General features: G+C 36.9%; 1 protein-coding gene across 3 annotated transcripts in view; it reads left to right on the plus strand.

Annotated features, from left to right (window-relative positions):
* Positions 1 to 6: 6 nt before the first annotated feature.
* The window catches only part of ATP6V1H (ATPase H+ transporting V1 subunit H), a 43003-nt gene continuing 24690 nt past the window's right edge, over positions 7 to 18319 (plus strand). Inside the window, exons 1-7 of one of the 3 annotated variants that reach the window (XM_085313597.1) lie at positions 7 to 279; positions 966 to 1114; positions 7049 to 7151; positions 8740 to 8829; positions 12136 to 12249; positions 14808 to 14912; positions 15970 to 16023. In XM_085313597.1, the coding sequence (XP_085169723.1) occupies positions 1011 to 1114; positions 7049 to 7151; positions 8740 to 8829; positions 12136 to 12249; positions 14808 to 14912; positions 15970 to 16023 (570 nt within the window). In that variant the 5' untranslated portion in view covers positions 7 to 279; positions 966 to 1010. The remainder of the gene's footprint in view (positions 280 to 965; positions 1115 to 7048; positions 7152 to 8739; positions 8830 to 12135; positions 12250 to 14807; positions 14913 to 15969; positions 16024 to 18319) is intronic. The other 2 variants (XM_085313595.1, XM_085313596.1) reach the window with 2 other exon arrangements.

Here is an 18319-nt window from a genome sequence, read left to right on the forward strand (position 1 = left end):
CGCGGCCTGCGTCGCCCGGCAGCTGCCGCCGCCGCCGCGGGGAGTGAGGGCGGGTGAGCGGGCGGGGGCCTGGTTGTTCTTACTTTCTTCCTTAACGGCCCCCGAGGAAGCGCAGGAGCAGGCCGGCTTGATGGAGCTCAGGCTGTGAGGATTCCTGCTGCAGCTGGATCTCAGGCCTCTGCAAATACGGTTCGTGTTTTGGCATCAGAGTCAGGAGGAGCTGAGCCATAAAGGAAGGAGAAAGCAGAAGTGGTGAAGGTCAGTGGCTACGGTCTTGCGGTATGTCCTGATAAAAAGCTTGCAATGTTCGTATTTATTTTCCAGTCTGCTTCTGCACAGTGATAATTTTATTTTTTTAATCTAAAAACTTGACTGTTAATTTATATAAGTTTGGCTTTTTTTTTTGAGATCATAATTCATGTATTTTTAGAGGAGAAGTATCCTTAGAGAAATAATCAAGCTATATCACTCCAAAAATATGGAGGTATGTGTGTGTTTGGCACATTGAATTGTAGTTCAGTCATTAGTCCTGATCAGAAAGGAAGACAGTTTCTGTCTTTTGTGGGGCTACTTGGGAACTGTAAAAGAGTAAGCACTTTTTATTCAAGTGACTTTACACCATTGCTTAATTGAGAATGTGTAAGATGGGAAATTGTTTAGTACTAGTTTATTTTTCTTGTTTTAGGAAATGTGGTTGGTTAAGGTTTAGTGTGTAGATGTTGCTGGGTTTTGTTTGTTTCAGGGAAACTGCATTTTAAAAAAGTATAAAACTTTGATTTTTTTCAGTAAGTACTCATTACAATTTTGGGGAAACTTGGGTCTGTTTAAAGGTTTCCTGAACAGGATATTTACAGTCATTGCTACTTTTTTCTTTTTGTCTTTTTTTTTTTTTTTTTTTGGGGGGGGGGGTTGGGGCATGGAAAAAATATTGAGCATGTATGCTGCTCTTTATTAATGGGTCTCAGATGTGACTTGTTGCCTTTCTAGGTGCATTTGAAATCACAATTAAAATGGATATCCGAGGTGCTGTAGATGCTGCTGTCCCAACAAACATCATTGCTGCCAAAGCTGCTGAAGTTCGGGCAAATAAAGTGAATTGGCAGTCATATCTTCAGTAAGTAAAAGCTTACTACAAATCATTGACATTAACTGAGTTGTGGGGAGTGTTGAGSGGGAGGGGAGGGATTTTTTTTTCCTTTCCTTTCCTTTTAAAGCGTTAACTTTGGGTTACACTGGAAAACTAGATTGTGATGAATACCATTCTGTTGGGGTGCCATTAAAGTAATTGGAAAGAAATCCACTGTAAATGGAAGTGTTTGGGGAAAACTTTCTTGTGACTTATTGCAAGAAAGGGAACTTTACTGTTGTAAACTAAACACTATATAATAACAAATAATATAAACTATATATATTTAACTGTCCTTTTTTTTTCTCCTTGTCATTCGAACACCACTCAAAAAATACAGCTTTACTGGACAAGTCCTGAAGGAATTCAGCTCTACAGTAAAAGATGTGCTATATGTTGGTATAACCTTTCTGCCAGAGATAGGCCTTTTGGGTGGATACAAATAGTACTAGTAAAACTGGACTTCAACTGATCCAACAAAATAAAGTGTTAAGGAGCTGGTTTGCTGTGGAAAGTTGATTTTTTTTCTAGGTTATTTTTGAGATGGATGAGTTCTTGGTTCAGTTTGCAGTGCAACRTTGTAGTGTCTCTACAGGCAAAAGAGTAAGGGTGGTGTGCTAGTATTGTGGTGACAGCTATCACGCAATTGTCAGACTGTCTAAATGGCTTTGCAGTTTTTGTGCCATATTATCTCTCTGGGAGGAAGAGTGTTCTGAGGGAGTCTGAGCTACTGTTCCTGGAACATGGGCAATTAAAACGACTTGTTTGTGGTTGCTTAGGATGACAGTGGGAATACAGCTGTTCATTGTGAATCTGTTGAACATGGCATAATCCTTTTCACGGAGTCTCTGGTAATTCAGACTATGAGGCTAAGATTGAGCTTTTGTTAGTGCATGGATAGTTCTGTGTGGTAGTGAGTTGTATTTTGAATATACATGTGAGATTCATTGCTTGACTCTTCTTTATTTAGGCCATTGTTTTTAATTTGGCTTTGCTGATGGATAAGGACTGGAAGATCTTGTCTTATTCATCTGTCAGGAACTTTCAATTTAATGTTTCTTGACTGATAGGCACGGTTGGTGGTTCTCTTTCAGATCCTAGGTGCAGAGTATAACACCCCTCCCTTCTTCCCCCCCCAAGCCTATGAAAAAAGAAAGCATTAGTTATTTTCTCTCTTTGAGAGGTGACTCAGGTTAGCCAGGTTTGAGGGGCTACTGTAGTGCATCTTGCTAGTGTTTGTAACCTTGTGAGACTGGTCAATGCTTTGTGCCCTTAGGATGTCAGTGACCATTGGTCCTGTTTGTTTTTGCTCTAAAATAACTATAATCTATTAGTTGCTTGTATTTACTGATAACAGCTTGGCTTTTTAGCTAAGGTAGCTTCAAAGATGGAACAGAAGTGGTGCCAGAGGAACTGTCAACCACTGTAAAGATAACTGAGGTTCCTTGGCAGTGGAGTTTGCCTGTGATTTATTGCTGGCAAATATCAGCAGAAATTGTGTGCTTCTAAGGAAGAACTGTAAAATTATACCTTTTCTTTTGAATGTGTCTGTCTTACAACTACTAAGTTTAGATGCAATAGCATCTTTGAGGCAGATGCTTGTAGGGAATTGTTGAAAGAGTTAGCTAGTGCAGATGTAGCCGGCTGTATTGACTGATTTTGTTTTAGAATGAAGCACACTTAATGACTGGGGGCTGCTTGCTTTTGATGCACCTGTTAGAGGCAGGTCAGAGTGAATTAGGCAGTTCTATAGGGTAGAACAGTAGGAAGTTTGGTTGCTGGAAAAAGAAAAAGAGAACTTTTATCAGAAAAGACTTTTATGCCCAGTTTTCTGAAGTTAACACATCAATTGAGGYATGATGTAACTTGTGTTTCTTAAACTGTAGATACTATTTGTGTAGTTGGAGCCAAAGAACTTAGAAAAAAACTTGATGAGTTTTTTTTTAATCTGTTTGACAGTTGCATGTAATCTTTGAAGCATCTTAATATACATCAATTACAATAGTGTTGGAGGGCGAGTCAGATAGCAGAAGGGAACTTCGGAAGCCCCTTCTACAGTTGTTCCTCCATGCAGAAGTAAAATGGCTTACTTGCAGCTGGTCAGACTCCAGTAATATGCGTTCTTTCTTAGAGTCAGTTCAAGCTAAAGAATAACTGGCATATTGTTTATTCCACCTCTGAAGGTTATAACTGTAAGCTAAATGTCAAACTGTACTAACTCCCAACTGTTGACTTGCCATGTTTTGTGTATACTATTGGCATAAAAAAAGTGAAATATTTAGGCATAACAAACATACATGTTACCCATGTTTCCTGCTGTATTCATTGCTTATTTCAAACTTAGGCTGTGGCAGGTAGAGAATTTTTGATGCTAAAAATTATACTTGCTCTAGATTGAATTGTAGCTATGGTTTGTGTTTGAGGGAGAAGAAACTAATAAACCTTGAAACAGTGCAAGATGGTRGAGGTATTTGAGCTATCTTTTGGAAGCTCAGTATAGTCGTGGTCATTAACTCTTCTGTACAGGCTTTCCTGCCTTTGTATCCTGAAACTCTTAGAGGTTTAGAGGTGTTGATTCCCTCTGCCAATTGAAAATATACTATGTCACTGTTGTGTACTGTGAAGTTGCTTTCAGCATTTACCTCGGGTGTCAGAATGCACTTGCAGAATACACATTTCACTTGAAGGATGTTGAGTTTTGCTTTATAAAGATCCTAAAGTTGGTACATGAATTCTTTGGAAAAATGAACTCTTCAGGATTTAACTTGCATCTTACTTCACTGTAGACTACTGTACTATGTCTACAGCACTGGACAATACTTACTGTTTAATCAGGTGATACGCATGGTGCCGTATTTGTGCTTGAATTCCCTAGCTTCAAGTGCTTTCTGTATGTGTTTGTGAATTCTGATTTTAAAGTATTGTTCTCTGTTTTAGTTTAATAGGAGGGTGGAAATAAGAAGGAAAAAAAAAAGAAAAAAGCCAACTCCTGAAGCAGTTTAAATATTATATCTGACTTTAAAAGCAAGTCTTCCCCTAGAAGAAAAGTAGAGGTTTCCTAACTTGCAATGTGTGACTATTTTGTTAGTCAAATCTTGTAGAATACATTCATCCTATTTTAATTTTAAGGTGTTGAAACTGTCGGGCAGTTGGATCAACTGAATATCCTTTAGGTATATGTGAAGTATTGTAGTTGAAAGAACTTGTGCCTCGACATGATGATAGGCAGCTCTAATAGTGAGCTTTGTGTTGTACTGTGAGGTTGCTACTAAAGAGGTTGCTCAGAGATTGTGGAGTCTCCTTCTCTGATAATATTCAAAACCTGTCTGGACACAATCCTGTGCAATGYGCTCTTAGGTAACCTTGCTTGAGTAGGGAGGTTAGACTAGGTGATCTCCAGAGGTCCCTTTCAGCCTCAACCATTCTGTGATTCTGTATTGGCTGTGGATGTATTCAAATGTAAGAAAAGGCAGTGGTGACTTCTGCTAAATCATTCAAACAAAACAGGAACAGCAGTTGCTGGAGGAAATGCATAAGTAAAAGGAATCACAAGTTTCTGAATCATGTTGACTGACCTAGAGGTTTTAAAAGCGATCTTTTTACGAATTTGTCCTCTTTAAATCTTACACAGCTAAGCTTTACTACCCTGTTGCTAGTGCTGTCAGAGCCAGAGCTTAGTAGCTCAAATACCGAGCTTTAATGTGGTTATAGGTTTAAACTTGACTTGCATCCAGACAGTTGAAGATCAGACAAAAGTCATTTTGACTGTAGCAATATATCTTGGAAAATAAGAACCATGACATCAATTGCCTGTTATGATAAAGGAGAGAGAAAACTTTGGCTCCTTACATTGTTCCCTCAAAGATACTGGGAAATGCCTGCCTCTCTGAAGGGGGTAAGAAAAGTGTGGTAATACCATTGTGATAGTTGGTACCCCTGTTGCTTTCTGAGTTCATGTTTTTTTTGCATTGGTTGCTAAAGATTGCTACCTAATCAGTTATTTCTATCTTAAAATTAGATGAATGAAAAATTGATGCATTTGAAATTACTAAAACCATTAATCAGATATGTGAGAGCCCTGATAAAATGTGAACAACCTGTTTACAAAGCTGTCAAATCCCATATACAGTTTTGTGTGGGTTAAAAAGTGTCTTTTTGAATGGTKCCTATAAACCAACAAATAGTAAACCCTAGCTTCTCATCTGTTAGAGGCAATGCCAGTCCCCAGGCTTCTCCCCCTGCCCCCCCCCCAGCTCTAGTACTGGATGAAGGTGAGGAGCTTGCAAGCTTTCTTMCTTGACAGTTGGCGAACCTCTTATAATAGCCCGAATATAAACAAGTGTGTCTTTGTGCTGTGGCTTTCTTAAGTGTTAAAGTTTAAAAAGTAAGGTGCTTTACCTTAAAGAAGTCCTTCCTAAATGGTAATATTCTTGTAAACAAACAGCTCATCTGGTTAGTTTTTTTAATCAATGTTATCTGGCTGTTCCTAGCTTGGCCAGTATTGATTGAAACGTGAGACACCTTCTAGTAATTAGTCATTAAATCCAATTCCCCTTATTTCTAGCAAATAAATTATGCTTCTCTCCCAACAACAAATCAAAATCTTTTTTTTTAAAAAAGCTTTTCTTTTCTCTTAAAAGTGATGTGGTAACAGTGTGGTTGTTCTTTGGTCAAGACTACCAATGACTTTATAAATCTTCCATCTAATAAGTCTTAATTTAMTTTTCTGAATCTATATGAGGAAACCTCTTAAACAGCAAGAATATAGCAATAGTGCACACAGAACTGTGTGCAAAAAAGCCTCAACCCCCCCCCCCAAAAAAAAAAAACCCTGCCTGTAGCTTTGCAAGGATTTTAGTGGAATCTTTTAAGTCATGGAATATCTGAAARCTGCCTCAGAACTTGGGAAAAAATGGATTAAAGGAATCCATGTTACATAGCTTTGAAAAGTTAAGGAGGCATCTGATTCAGTGGAAATATAAGAGGAGATAAGTCTTGGAAACATTGAAACAAATTATTGTACAAAACTTTTGCCTTTTGTGATTTTCATATTGATGATTTTCCTAAAGCACTGCTGGTGTTAATTAGTAATGCTAGTAACCTTTTAAAATCTTGGATTTTGATGACTATTTGTTTGTAAATCAGTTTTCTTATTTGATTAGCATATTTGTGCTATTTTGACTTGTTTGTTACTTGATGTGCTGGTAAGTTTGGGTTTTTTTTACAATGCAGAAAAGTCTGCTATCTCTTCAGTTTAGCCAACAGCTTTCTGCAATGGCATTGATGTCTATAACTGCCTCAGTGTTGTGTTGGGTGTTTTCTTATATCAACTAGAGATCTGCTATCTTACAGCAAACTGCTGTGGGACATCTATCTCAAGCCCTTTTGCTATATGGTTGGATAAGCTTGCATGCTGATAAGTTTTTAAACTACTAGGAAAAGCTTTAAAACGTTAACTTGTGAAAGCTGAAAGTTTATTAGGAACCAGGTCCTTCATACTCCTTAAAACTCTTTCTAGTACTTATGACAGACTTAAAGTAACATTTCATTTTATTTTTAAACAGTTATTTCAGGTTGAGTTAAACTATTATTCATATTATGGATTATAAACTTGGCATACATATGCTAGTTGTCTCTTTCAGTTCTTTCAACAGTTTCTTTCAGCCTCCTGAAATCTGAGAATGATTTAGAGAATGCTGTTGGGTAATGGAGATGTATAGGAAAGGATTAGAGGGATYATTCTGTCATTGGAGTTTTGTATCCTTTGTACGTGTGATTCTTGGCAGACAGTAACTCTTTATGTTCTATTGTGGGGTATAGAGTTGGTAAAGTGGTACTACTGTATATCAAAGCGAAGAAAATAAGGTCAAACAACTTACTGTGTGTGCATGTTGTTTATGGTTTCATAATTTGATTTTTCAGAGGACAGATGATTTCTGGTGAAGACTGTGAATTTATTCAAAGATTTGAACAGAAAAGAAATCCAGAAGAAAAACAGGAGCTGTTGCAAACAGAAGGCAATCAAGTAACTTTTTCTTTTAATAATCTCTASGGAAGGAGAATTGAGGGGAAACTCATGCCAACTCTATTTCAGYGTTGACAAGATACGGTTAAGATATTACAGAAGAAATTACAGAAGAACTATAAAACTTTGTATTGATTGAATTTTTGTTAGATGTCTATTGGCCATTATTTAAAAAAAACTATTAAATAATTATTAGATGTCATCTGACTCTGAAGGGATCTGTTGTGCAACATGCTAGTCTAAGTCTTTCCCCATCCTGATTAAGTTAATCATATACATCCATACTTCAGTCACTTATTTTGAGCTATCCCTTTCTTATAGTTCATTGATGAGAGCTACTGCCGGTGATATTTCTATTTTGCTAGATCAACAATTGTAGTTTAATTCCATCAGTACATCCCACTGATTGCTAAAGTGGTTTMAGTTATCTTATAGAAACTAAGATATGAGACGTCTGCACTGGTCAGAGATGGCAGGTTTAGCTCAATTGGTTAGAACATGGCACTGCTAATGCCAAGGTCGCAGGTTCAATCCCCATATGGGCTACRCTAAGGGTTGGACTAGATGATCTCCAGAGGTCCCTTCCAACCTTACCATTCTATGATGATTTCTATGATATAAGATTGGTGAAAGAGATCCATGCTGTTTGGTGTGTGGAGTCCAAGCAAGACACCCAAAGTCACTTTAATSATGCTTCAAGCAGTAGAACCTCAACTTTGAAGCCTGAGGTTCTAGCAGACAAAATCAGACATCATCTGAGATTGAGAGGTAGGGAGGTGAAGGGTAGGTGATGTGCTCAAAACCCACATAACTTTCCATTTTTTCCTTTTCTGTTTTAATTAGTAGGCTGTCTTTTTTTASCTTGTATTATGTGACTGGTATGTAATGGACCATAATTTGCATAGTGATAAAAAAGTTGTATAATGAACTTTTCATGCTACTATATAATTACAGTTTAGCAGTTCAGAGTTAGATTTTTCTTTCAGCTATATTTGAATGTGGGGAAGGGGAAGGAGAAACAGGAAGTGTAAAAAGCAGTGTTGTGACTATTTCAGCTTATTGTATCTGTGGCTGAAATTGTAGGATAGAGTTGTTCAGGAGGCAGAAAATGGTTTGAATATGAACCAAAGTGTCTGCTAGATATAGGAGCTGAACAGGTAAATGTTCTTTCCTCCCTCCCATCTGAGTTACTTAAACTTTCTCATAACATAACTAAGTCTGTTCCTGTATTTTCAATTTAATTATTCTTGTCCTCACTGACRTATAAAAGAGCATTGATAGAGATTTTCCTAATCAGCCTTTCAACAAAGCACCTTGCAGAACCTTACTAACTTCCCCTAGGGAGTAGTTGTTATCTCAGTTGAAAGCTAGAAAATAATAATTTGAAAAGGTAATAATGAATGACAGAAAATTTTCTCTGTAATATAATGCCAAATGTATTCATCCTTTACTGAAGTTGAGTAAGATGTTGGGATGCTTAATGCTTATGGAAGACTTAACTGTGAATTAATGAGATCCTGTTTTATATTATCAAAAAGGAATGAAAACAATTGTTAATTTTAATTTTAATGTCTCYTTTATTTTCTAGTGTGCTAAAACATTTATAAACCTGATGACTCATATCTCCAAGGAACAGACAGTTCAGTACATTCTGACTATGGTTGATGATATGCTGCAAGTAGGTCAACAACCTGTCTTATTTTAAGTCTTTAAATGAATGAATGTCTATTAGTCTAATTCAGGTCTCTTCAGGTCTTTGTCATACTGTATTAAAAGTATTTTTTTTTTTTTTAGGTTTTTCAGATCTTCTATTCAGAACTGAAATTACACAAGTAGCTTTGGTTGTGTTTATATGTGTTCATACCCTGAGAGTCTTGTACCTGTATGTTAATTCATCTATCCTCAACCTTGGTTGATGCAACATTTTAGATATTTAAAGACACTTTGTGATCKTAGCCCTTATGTGTTGTGTAGATAGCGTATGATTTGTAACTTGAAGTTCTTTTTGCTGCTTCTACTAAAGTGTTAATTTGACTTCCTTCTGCAAGAAGATACTGTTTCTATAGCTTCAGCTTTCCAAAATAAGTTGAAGTCTTGGGAAAGTATTTTCTGGAATACTGTGTATTTTAATTATAGAATGAGAACTCTTTGTTCAGTTAAATGTATACAAATACACTGTAAAGGAATAATACTATTTAAAATACAGACTTTATAGCTATGGGACACAATGACATAAGATTTAGAGTAGACTGTTTGGTGTCAAGACTGCTATGCTGACCTGGACAAGTCAAGAGCAAACTTTATTCAATCAGATAATCCTGCTTCTGTGTTTTTTTCCACTTCATAGTAGAGTRATAGAGTGATTGGAGTGATGGCCTAACAAGATAGGCTGAGTTAAATGAAGAACTCTCCTTACTGTTTGCCTAGAACATTTGATTCCTTGTTATGAGAGTCAGTTTCTCTTCTGCTGTTTCTTGGTGTTGCTATTAATACAAGGTAACAGAGAAATTTGTCCACTAATAACTTAGTGGTTTAGGATATTCCCCTAAGAAACAGACTATGTGAGTTCTAGTTTCAACTCTGAATATTCAGTATTGTCAAAAGGCAAGCTGAAGAGTGCGAATCTCTCCACAGTACATATTACATGGGGATTATCATGTTTTTTTAGGGGCATGCATTCAGTTCCTGGTCCCCACATTCAGGTCATGTGTAGTAAGTGAGTGCCCTTACTGCTAGTAATGGCAGTACACTGCCCATCTTAATTTTTGTCAGTCTGACCCTTTTTTAATTGGATTTCTTTTTTTCCTCTTTGTTCCAGCAACTTTACTTATGGGCTTGGTTGTGATTCTAAGAAAGATTTCTTTGAGTGACTGGTGGAAATGAAATTAGTATGGTAATTGCTTTACGAGAATATCACCATTCTGCTTGTTTGTGAAGATGGGAAATTTTTGTATGTTTAAATTCCTAAGGATGCATTTCATGTTCTGTTCATGTGATAAATACTTGTAACAATTTCTCTGAATTAGTGATGTAGTTGCTGATATTTATGAAATCTTTGAGCCTGCACAGTATATGGTGCAACTAGCAGTAGCACCTAAGCAAGCTTCATTGTGCTTCTTCGGAAATGACAGATGCTTAATTATTCAACTGTTGATATGACTACTTCAGGATTTCCTTTTTACCAGTTCAGTCAGTAGTTACCTAGAACTACTGGAACAGCACCATGTATTTCAGCACCATAGGCTTTTCTCTGTCTACCTCCTGTCTTCACCTCACACATTTATAGCAAACCAGACTAATCTGATTTGACAGTGTGATGAAGTTATTTCAACTTTCCTGCTTCCAGACTTATGTCTCCCATTTAGCTGCACTGTAAACTGAATTTGTTGATGTAGTAATTTCTGATCTTATCCAGGCTGTGTGTAGCAAAAGTGTAGATGTTAGCAGCAATTTGATCAAACTGTCATTTTTCATCAGGCTAGCYCTTACAAAGCTGGGGCTTTCTCCAAGGCACTGTGTTTCTGAGACCTTATGTTTTGATTTCTTATTTAGAAAAAAAAAAAAACGAAGTTTTTGCTTTCTGGTGTGCTTTGTGTTAGGTGTAGAGTATTAAACATGCAAACTGTGAATCAAATCACTGTGAAGGTTATGACTCTAATATAGCTAGTGACACTTGACTTTCCCAGTCAGTGATCAGAACAGCAATTTGCAGTGAATGTGGTACAGGTACCTTTGATACTTCCAATGAAGAGTTRCAATCCTGCCATTCAGTCGGATGCCAGTGTTTGGATCACAGATGCATTCAGGTCATTTTGTGCTTAACAGATTGTGTTCCAACAAACWGGCTTGCCCAGTTGATTCTTGGTCCATAGTGTTAATAAGCTGTCATATCGGGGGAGGAAAGCTCTTCARTTAGAGGAGTTTGAGAAATTAATAAAATGTTAGCAGAGATTAAACTATAACTGTCACGTTTTCTGAGTGCCTAATGGCAGGGCTTCTCAACTACAAATGATTTTGTCTTCTTTGATGTGAGCTACATACTTGATAGTAGTAGCTTGACTTCCAAGGGGAGACATCTTTTTAGGCTAGACAAAGCATGTGCCCTAGGCTAGGAGTGTACACATCAGGCTAGGAAGTATGTGGAATTGCTTTAGCCTGAGGAAAGTTAAGAATCCAAGCTATTTATTTATTTCTGTGGGAGAAGAATGCCTATCTGCCAGGCTGTTAGGAAATAGCAGAGCTCCGCTTTCAGGTTTGTGTGGCTTCTCCTTTCTTCTCCTTTAAGAAGAGCCGTCATAGCTGCTTTGCACAGCATGTGTTAGGTGAAATGCTTGAAGCAACTCCATGCGGAGTTCTTGTTCAGATGCTTGTGGTGTCTAGTGGTTCAACCTAGAAGCTCTGGAGAACAAGCTTTTTGAGCCACTCCTGGTGGCTACGTCCTCTCCTAAGTGTTCAGGTAGACCGASGTGACAACTGAACAGCTACAGATTCATTCTGTAGCTCTTCTGAGAGGAGAGCTTGCCTCCCATTGGGAAGAGTGGAGAGACATGACTGCCTTCCATTTCTGAAGTTTCACTGGTAGCTCATGCAACCAAGCTGAACAAAAGGCTTTTGTGTGGAAGTAACAGCATRTCAAAAACTTTACTTCTGTTCAGGTGTTTCTCTCTAAAGATAACAGCCAGTCTGTCATTCTGACTGGCTTATCAGAAGTGTATACACCTTTTTACTCAAGCAGGTATTGGAGTATTGAGATATAACTAGGTTCTGGGGGTTTGACTCCCACCCCACCCTTGTACTCCCTCATCTCCAAGCTTGCTGAAACAGATTATATTCACAAGTAAAAGTCAAACTGAGAAAATTTCCATGGACTATTACAATCTAGGATGCACTCTGACAATATATGCTAGTATAATARGAGACAAATAACTGTCTTATGTTGAATAGTTTTACACATCTCTTGTTTTCCCTCTCCTTGTATTTACAGGAAAATCATCAACGTGTTTGTATTTTCTTTGATTATGCAAAGCGTGGTAAAAACACTGCATGGTCTTACTTTCTGCCGATGCTGAATCGCCAAGATCTTTTCACTGTGCATATGGTAAGCTTTAACCTRTCTCTGAAGATGGTAGAGAAAAATGGTGTTTTTACTTATTTTTTTAAGGAGCTTTTCAGAGCCTGAAATTAAACTACTGCCTTGGCTGAAAAGTTCTTCTTACGATAAAGCTGAGTCATTCTTAGCATAAGCTTCATTTAACTACTTTTTTTTAAAACGAAATACATTCTTTATTAATATTGCTCTTTCTGGGAAATTGCAGCAGATTTTAAGAGCTCAAAAAATCAAGGATTTTAGAGTTGATTGRTCAGGTACAATTGTTAGAAAAATATTTTTTTGTAACAATTGACAGGCAGTATTCCTCAGGTTTTACAGATACTGGAATTTAAGTCCCCTCCCCAGGTGAAAGGGGGATATTTTTATCTTGCTAATATTATTCTCTCATATACTCAAATTATTACTGCTAGTAGCCTGCTATAAATGGACTGTAAATATATTGGGGAAGAAGTAATGTTTACTRTGCATTATTATGTGGTATCTACTCTGTTTTGGGCCACTGGCTGCTGCTGATTGTATAACTTTAAAGCGGGCCTACTGCAAAATTGTTTTCTGGAATTCTTGATATTCTGTCATCTGTGCTGAGAACTGTCCATTTCATCTCAGCTATTTATTCTTTTCCTTGTGGGAGTAAATATGACTGTATTACTTTGAATTCCTACTGGAGACCCTAGCTTGCACCATTATTATAGTCTCAAGAGGATGAAAACTGTGYGACTAAAAATTGCTCTTCAGTACAGTGAACACATGTTTATGCTGGCATGGTATGGTAAAACCAAATCAGTGGCTTAAACTGCAAAACCACGTCCCAGGTCTGCGCTGTGCTCTGGTGGCAGTACTGGTGCGTGGAATTCCAGCCGAGGCAAGCTGTTGCCACCTAAGTGTGGCCAGCGCTATTGCGATTGTGACTCTGCTGTGACTTGAACAGTGAGCTAGCTTATTTTCAGGGAAAGTGCCCAATAGGCTTTTATTTATTTATTTATTTATTTTAACCTGACTGGTTCACTGCCTGGCTGTGCAAGCAGGTAACTTGGTGCAGCTGAAGGAAGAGGATGCTTTTCCTCCCTCCCCCCCCCCCCATGACTTCCCAAGTGTGCAAGTGAAGTGTACTTCTCAGATCCTTGCAATGCAAAYCAATCCATCTCCCTAGAATGATGACTTGTAAATGTACAGATAGAAGTTACTATGCCCAGTATTTTACTGCTCATAGATGTTATTTATGCATTGTTATGTTTTGCTGCCTCGAAAATATCCAAATATCCAAATCAGAAAATCTTATGTAATGTGAAACCACTTTAAAACATCAATTTGCTCCTTTTACTTACCTAACTATGCATTTTAACACCAATATCTCTCTCTCTGTGTGTGTGTGTGTGTGTGTGTGTGTGTTTAGCACAGGAACATTTTCAAAAGACAAAGAGTTTTAGGCTTATGTTGTTGTTGGTTTGTTTTTTGGTGATGGTATGTTTTCCCCCTTCTCCTCCCAGTGTGCACACTGAAAGAGTACTGATGCCACATCAATGTGCCTGCATAGGTAGATCAGAATATTTGTCCTCTGTGTCCAGACTCAAATTCTGCTAAGTATGAATGATCTCTGGTTCAGGGGCCGGATAGCAGTTTTAACTCAGGAGCATGCTAACCTGGAGTTCTACTATCTAATCTTYAAGAGCTAAAGGGACTTCATAGCATGGCTTGACCACATTGGATTGTGTCAAGTCCATTTCTGAATGCAGAGGTTGCTGTACCAGACTGTCTCCCATGCTCCCTTCAGAAATCTGTGGTAGTGCTGYGCTTCTGAATGCTGTAAAGTGGAAAGGTACCTAAAATAGCCTCACCAATGTATCATGGAGCTACATGCAGGCAAATTAACCCTGTCTCAGAAGAATATTTCTGCAAATATGCTGCAGGCTACAGGATAGTCATTTAAATTAATTTGAAAAAGCTGGCATAGAAATATACTATTCCAGTTAGTACATAAGCTTTCATCATGCCTATGACAAGAATATCTGATGTGTTTTTATTCTTCTCTTTAACTTCATTCTTAAATTCTACTTTCTTTGATGGCTTTCTGCTCTTTTTCTGGGCTTTAACCCTCTTCCTTATGATTACTTGCTTCASTTTTATGTTCTTAAACTTTAATGTTTTATGATCATTCATTGGCATATGCCTTAATTGCTTAAAGTAAGCATACTAATGTATGCATTAGATGAAGTGACTTATTGTTGCTGAATTTTTGACTCTGAATGTCCTACAGCAATAGCTCGTTGATAGAAACTCCCCTCTCCTCTCTTCTTTGGTGCCTTGTGAGCTTCATTAGACACGGCTATCTGACAACCTTCTGAAWATACACCAGATACTGGAGAGCAGATGCAACAGAGAAAGATGAAGGAAAAAAATTACTAGGTGTGAAGGCCCTTTGACATGGGAAAGAGATGTTTTTTGTAAGGGGCCACATTTAATTAAAACTTAGTTTCCAAAATTGCTCTGATGTTAAATACAGAAATTGCTGTTGTATTTGAAAATCTGTTTGCTAYGTTCTCTTTTAGGCAGCAAGAATTATTGCCAAATTGGCTGCTTGGGGGAGAGAACTTATGGAAGGAAGTGACTTGAATTACTACTTCAACTGGATTAAAACACAGCTCAGTTCCCAGGTAAGAAGCTACACTTCTTTAAATATGATAGTGACTATGAATGCACATATAAATGTGCATACAGCAATTCTTTTTTTTGTTTTTATTCTTTAAATAATTTCATACTGATATTTTTAAAGCTAAATCTTTTTTCTTCAAACACATGTTTCCTAATTTAAAATTTAATTTAAATTTCAAGGAGTGAAGGTGAAATTAAGTGATTTAAATAAAGACATTGATTTTTCTGTTGATTAATATTCATTCTCTTGGAAAATGAGAAAACATATGATAAGGGGTTTTTGTCTCCTTGTACTATTTTGCTTTTCAGAGCTTGTTACAATGGAGAAAAATCAAATGGCAGCAGGAAGTGAATAAAAGACCTTCTTTTTTTATTCTAGTTTGCTGTAGTATAAAGCTGTTTTTAGCAGTCATGTCACTTGAAACTGAATAAATCCTGCTTTGTTTGAACAGTATTTGTATGGCACTAGCTCAGTATGAACTGCTTACTTCTGACTTGTCCTTCAAAGATAAATCTCTCCTTTGTGTTTGTTTCCCCCCACTCACCACCTCTGTAAAACTTGTCAATAGCCAATGATTTATCATTCTCTAAAATAGTGTTGGAACAGAAGTGGATTCTGCAAAGCAGAGAAACAGTTTGGTAGGTTTAGTACTAGCATATTTTTCATCAAYTTCCGCACCATGGATGTATTAGAAGAAAGTTTTACTTTGCCTCTGTAAGGAAAAATCTTAAAGTTGGAATTTCTTTCGGAAAGATTGAGGATATTGGCTTTCAAATTTTAAAATGGTTAAGTCTTGAGTAAATCTATGAGGGCAGAGAGGGGRAACTTGATATACTAGCTCAGGATTATCTCCAAGCATCTTGTTCTAGACATGATAGTGTGGGGTTGGAAAATAAATAGCAAATCATAATATATTGAGGAAAATACAGTAATAGTTTGGGGGGTTTTATCTTTTGCTTTTTGTCTRGGAAGATGGAAGGGATTTGAAGAAATTTGGTAACCAATTTTCTGTAAAGCTGAAGGGCAGCTCTGATTTTAAACTTTTCTTTTTGTACTAGAAACTACGTGGTACAGGGGGTTCTGTGGAAGCAGGAACAGTCTCCACGAGTGATGTGAGTATTTCTTTGAAATATGTCTTTTTTTTTTCTTTTTTTTTTTTCTTTTTTTTTAAGCTGGGTGGTATCCACTATTTTGCTAGAAAATACTTGGAATCAGAAATGTACTACAGAAGATTGCCAGACGATGGCATCAAGAAACAGAAATATTTAAAATGCTGGTTTCACAGAATATGTTGGCAAGGGAAGTGCACATTTTACAAGTTATATTGAGTTGTTAAAGCTGTAAATGTATTAAACATCCTCTTTTTCTCCCAATCGTAACAATGTGGGTCAATTTAAAATTTTTGGACAGTGCTGTCTATTTTGTACCGGACTTTCTGACTTGTCAGTAGAAGAAGCTTGAGAGTAAGAAGCTTTTGGCTCTTGAAACTTAGAAATGGCACATYGAGTAACATTTTTAACAAGCTAATATTGCCCCTCAAACCTCTGTAGCGTGGAATTACAAGAGTACTTCTTTAAAGTTATAAGCTGTTTATATTCAGTGTTTATTTATGCTAAATTTCACATAGCTATAATGACTGCTCATTTTAGAGATGAACTGTGTGTGGCAGTGTAGCGAATGCAAGTGATCATCATAATGGGCTTTTCTGTTTTGTGGTGGCACGATAAAGCAGTTCATCATGGCTTTTGAATGTGGAGTAGAATTCAGCAATTTGATCTTTTGGTGCTTTTGCAATCTGAATATTAGAGTGAAAGTGTCCGTAGTTTTTCAACAGACTTAAATATGAATTTGGAAATTTTCTCTTCTAAATGAAGTAATTGCTTTAAAGAATTAGTTTTCCATAGGGAAAAACCTCTTAAAGTACCACTGATCAAGATTTAAATTAGTAAAGCGGAAATACTTCTAGTGTTACCCATGACCATCTAGTAGGTCTTTAAATTATGGCCTGAGCGTGGAAGTTGGAGTGCTGTATGTGCAGTTTTGCGTCTCATTACTGTAAGGTTTTGTTAAGCTGACAGCTGTATGTCATGTGGCCCTAAAACAGTAAATCCTTCCACAGCGTGCCGTACCACTCGATATGGAGTGATCTGTGTTCAGTGTACTGTAGTGCTGTGTGAATGTGCTACCGTGGCGTCCCAAAGCAACAGAACTCATAGTGTAAATATGTTCTAGGATAATTAGGTTGTGTACAGTATTGAATTAACTAGGTTATAATGTTTCTGATTTCAGATCTAGCTTGTCCAGAATTGCCAAGCAGGTGCTAACTAAAGTATTTCAGAATAAATTAAGGATGCAGTTGTAACATTCCACATAGGAAGTGGTGACTGAGATTTATAAATTTTAAGTTTAAGAGAGTATTGATAGAGAAAGCTTTTAGGATGAGCTATTTAAAGATAAAATAACTGCATTCTTGCACTAGAAGTTTGGTGATGCRTTGGAAACAGGGGTGTTTGTGTGGGTAGTTGTTTCGAGAATTACATTTTCTGTGTAGGTTGTTTTTATTTACATGGTGTATGAAAGTGAATTCCTACCCAGTGCAATAAATGTCCTTTGTAATGAATAGCTGTAGATATTTATATTTATTCAGTTTTTACATAAAAGTCTTAAAGATGAATTCATTTTGTGATTCTTGTAAAAGAGTTTTAAGTTCTATTTATTGTCTGTTATCTTTTCATTTTATATAGGATTGCCTAATTTCTTTCTTCCATTGAATGGTTAAAAGGTCTGACCTTGTATTGTATGACTGATCTACCATGAGACTTCAAAGGCACTTAAAGAAAAAAAACTTGTAGGAAAAAATACTTCACTGTCTGTTGCATGTCTGAGTATTGGTCAAAATATACCAGAATGCCACTTCTGCCATACCTTGGGATCTTTTTGGAGATGTAGTGGCACAATGTGCCAATTTAAAAAAAATAAAATTCTGAACTGCCACCAATCTTATGTACTATTACACAAGAAATGGAGACTTTGAGATGAAAAGCTGTTTAATTACTCTGTCTCAGTGACTGTTCATATAGCAATTTGAATGAAAATAGGATTCAGTGATGCACATCTTGGCATTCCAGCATTTTCTTGAAGGGAAAGTTTTAGTTTTGTTCTTCTTGTGGCACAATATAATGTGCTAAGCTTTTCATTAAAAGGAAGAAGAAAATGCAAAGCTAAACTTTGAAGGTRATTGTGCATACTCATCTCTAATGGCATTTTTATATATAAATATCTTTCTCATATTATGATAAGCATGGTTCTTACTGTGTACTTACATGCATAAGGAAATATGCAATTGTAATGGGACTACTGCTGTGTTGAGTAGGAGGAAGGGGTTGGGAGGAACTCTTAACTGAAGTT

Source organism: Rhea americana, unplaced genomic scaffold (assembly GCF_003343005.1).
Source record: "Rhea americana isolate MKP2758 unplaced genomic scaffold, rheAme1 scaffold_39, whole genome shotgun sequence".
NCBI classification, from domain to species: Eukaryota; Metazoa; Chordata; class Aves; order Rheiformes; family Rheidae; genus Rhea; species Rhea americana.